Here is a 4043-nt window from a genome sequence, read left to right on the forward strand (position 1 = left end):
ATAATTAAAATTCTTACTATTTTTAATTAATACTTAACAAACTATTTTTATATAAGAAACTCAAATGTTGATAGAAAATTATTTTTAATTTATGACTTTGTAGTCTTTCTTAATGTGTTTATTTCTCTTATTGCTAATTTGATTAATGCCATTTTTTCAAGTCTCCTTTACATATTTTTACTTAATGATTTTTATTAATAAATATTATTTTTACTTAATTAATCTAATTTTTAATATTTTTTACATATTAATATATTTCTTATTTTTGTTTAAAAAAGATTTAAATTTTTCTCAATTTATTATTACTAATTAAAATTCTAACTATTTTTAGTTAATACTGAACAAATTACTTTTTTATAAGAAACTCAAAAGTTGATAACAAATTATTTTTAGTTTATGATTTTATAGTCTTTATTAATGTGTTTAATGCCCTTATTGCTAATGTGATTAATGCTATTTTTTCAAGTATCTTTTACATATGTATATAGATTATTATTAATAATTAAAATTCTAACTATTTTTAGTTAATACTTAACAAATTACTTTTTTATAAGAAACTCCAAAGTTGATAACAAATTATTTTTAGTTAATGACTTTGTAGTCTTTCTAAATGTGTTTAATGCCCTTATTGCTAATGTGATTAATGCTATTTTTTCAAGTCTCTTTTACATATGTATATAGATGAGAAGGCATATCTGCTCCATCTTATCAGAAAAACTATCAAAGGTTGAAATCAATCAAAATGAATGTGCACATCCATCCATCTCATATCTTGGTTTTATGTCTTGCTTTGATTTTTGTTTCAGGTATAGAGTGAAAAGTTTGTTTGATTTCATGTTGCATTCTGATGAACAATTTACTATTCATCAACAAAAAAAAATTGTGTTGTTAGATAAACAGAATTTAACAAATTTTTTAAAGAACTTTTAATTTTTATGAATTTTAATAGAAGATGTCACTTTGTAGATCATATGATAAATAATAATTTATTCTTTGATAAAGTCATACTAGTTGGCTAATATATATAAGGAACTTCATGTGCATATAAATTTTAATTATTATTTTTTACTTGGTGTAGGAATGACGATCGCCTCTGAGATTGACAATCGATTTTTGGGATGCATAGGGTCTTGTATAGATGCTTTTGATTGCAATTATGACTGCTTGCGGAAGGGCTTTATGAAAGGGGGATTCTGCCATGAGTTTATACATTTGTGTTGTTGCCATCATTGATGAGATCTTTTGTATCTTAAATATTAAAATAAATAAAAGATACAAATAAACTTTAATATTGAAATAAGAGTTTAGACATAATATTATGTAATTGCAACATCGACCACCAAAATGGATGATGAATAGATGCACTAGTAATAATCTATGTTTGCAAACATTTATTTAGTAATCAAACTGAAATCTTAAAACTAGTTTATTTTTAATTAAAGACTTTTGGCAAAATATATCACGAACAGAAAAATGTAAAATAAAAGTAAACAATATCTTATTATGATTTTATACATATTTAGATTTGTTTAGTTATTTGTAAGACCCTTAATTTTTGAAATATTATATAATAATGTAAAACAAAACTAGTTGATTGAATGATAATTTGATCATGGGTTATAATAATCGTAGTTGGTCTCGTTCCTAGCGTGTCCGTAGCTATACTGAGAATAATAATGGTTGCTGCTGCTGCTGCCGACGGCGGAGCGCCATAGCGAATTGTAGTCGGCGCGCTTTCGATCGTCCATGACGACATCGTAAGCCTCAGAGACCTGCTTGAATCGAAGGGTGGCAATGTCCCTGACAGGCTTGGGCGATTGGAAATGCTTGTCGGGGTGGAATTGAAACGCCAGTTTCTTGAACGCCGCTTTGATTTCTTCCTTCGTTGCAGTTATGTGCAAACCTAGAACCTTGTAATGATCCATCGTTGATGGATTCGATCGCGAATGAGTTTCTTTTCCTTTTGCCGGAAGGTGGTGGGTGACAACGGAGAGGTGGATAATGGAACCGTTTTGGTCTGTGCCAGCAACAGCGAGTTTAGAAGTCGGAAGGGAAGGTTATTCATGGCGCGCAGCAATACGTCGTGGCAGCGCTCTCGCCGCTTCTTCACTTCATGGCTTAATTAATATTAGGCTTAATTTCGGTTTGGCTCCTGATGTTTCACAAATGGGCGGTCTGAATCCCCTGTGTTTAAAATGTGCGGTCAAACTCACTCATGTTTCTAAAACGGTCGATTAAAGCCCTTCCGGTTATCTCCGTCAGTTAACCAAACGAAAATGCTGACGTGACACTTATTTAATTCATAAAATATAGGCTACTAATTGGTGACGGAAATCATCCGTCACAAAATCCTTCACCCAATACCTCTCACTCTTACTCTCTCACTCGTTCACTCACATCTCTCCCTCTCACTCTCGTGTTTTTCTCCTCTCCATCACAACACCATCTTCTTCATTTAACCTTCTGCCTATCGCTATTCTTCTTCTTTGTCGTCGTCTTCCATCCTGCCATCACCACTGATCTCATCACCACCAAACCCTTAACCTGCAAACTAAACCACACCCAACAACCTCACACTCACCCCACCCGCAGAGAACCTCTTCCTCCTTTTTCCCCCCAACAACCCACCCCCAGCAAACTGATCCGTGACCACCCATAAACCCAACTCCACCCTAGTAAACATCACAACCCAGAGATGAAGGAGGAAAAGGTGTGATAGAAACATATCGGAGTCAGGATCAAGGAGAAAAGGTGTGAGCTTTGAAGCATTTGGGTTCTGGTCTCTCGCTCTCTGATAATCTCCATGGCGGTTGAGAAAGGTCCGGGCTAATTCTTCATGAAATTCTGGCAGGTGTAGGATGGATGTTCTACCAGATGTTCTACCAGTTCGGTGCAATATCACCTATGTCTGGAGGGTTTTCACCCAAGAGAGATAATCCACTATTATAGAGAAATTGTACACATAAGGTCTCACAAGAACTGACCCAGTTCAACTACCTTTTCTACCTAACTCTACCCGTGGAATATTACTTAGGTCTTCCCCTAAGTATGAGAACTCCCTCTCACTCTCTCACACAATTACTGCCACAGTGATTGAACTCAAATATGAGTTACAAAGACAGATCTCAATATCACACAGTAAACATTCAACTCTTAGCTCACAACAATAGCATAAAGCTGCTAAGAGTACAAGAACAGTATGAACTCGATAAAAACCACAATGCAATGATACGTTATGTGCCTAGAGCCTAGGTCTTGGGTCTTCATATATAGTCTTCCAGGCCTTGTCTTCATTGGGCTTGAAAGATCACACAGTCCATACACAAAATCGGGAAGTTTTTATTAGAAACAACCAAGTAACAAATCTGCACATGATCCTCGGACAATCAATAAATAAGCAGATTCCAACTTCCATAAATAGCTCTAAATCAAACCCCATTGAACCGGGTTTGATTACACACAGAATATTCCTTGACGGCGCACAAAAGCTTCCAGCAAAAACCTAACTTGAATACAAAGCTTCACATATAAACAAACAACCAATTCACATCAGATACTCAGAGACAGATGTCATAGGCAAGAAGTTACAACATCGGGTCCGACAAGTTGGCACACAACATACTTAGCTAAAATGCAGACAACCAAACAAAGGAACAACAATCTCCCCTTTGTCAAATTTTAGCTAATATAATCCACTACCATATAGAATCTTCAAGACAATTGCAACTTGAAATACCAGAGAAGAGTAAACCAGAATATATCAAGGTAGCTTAAAAGGTCTTCCATCAACATAGCTACTTTCAGCAGCTATAAACAACCAAGTGCAGTAACAAAAAAACTAGGAACATAGTACATCACAACAGAAAATCACATCAACCCAACCTTCACTGCACAGTAGATATACTAAGCACACAACTTGAACTACTGCTATACTTACTGCACACCAACAACTAACCATTACTCCCCCTTTTTAGCACAATTGGGAAAAGGCTCAATGAAGATCAATGAAGAGTTATCATACTTAGTCATAACAGCCAAAATAG

The 4043-nt window shown here is 34.8% G+C and overlaps 1 protein-coding gene across 1 annotated transcript; it reads right to left on the bottom strand.

Annotated features, from left to right (window-relative positions):
- Nucleotides 1-1610: 1610 nt before the first annotated feature.
- LOC130736283 (chaperone protein dnaJ 72-like) lies at nt 1611-1925 on the bottom strand. The gene has a single exon (XM_057588124.1). The coding sequence runs from the start codon at nt 1923-1925 to the stop codon at nt 1611-1613; it is 315 nt and encodes a 104-aa protein (XP_057444107.1).
- Between the last annotated feature and the right edge of the window lie 2118 nt (nt 1926-4043).

This window comes from Lotus japonicus, chromosome 2 (assembly GCF_012489685.1).
Source record: "Lotus japonicus ecotype B-129 chromosome 2, LjGifu_v1.2".
In the NCBI taxonomy this organism is placed as follows: domain Eukaryota; kingdom Viridiplantae; phylum Streptophyta; class Magnoliopsida; order Fabales; family Fabaceae; genus Lotus; species Lotus japonicus.

What these genes read in the sequence shown, in the direction of transcription:
- LOC130736283 (XM_057588124.1), bottom strand. Translation starts at nt 1,925, where the DNA reads ATGGATCATTACAAGGTTCTAGGTTTGCACATAACTGCAACGAAGGAA.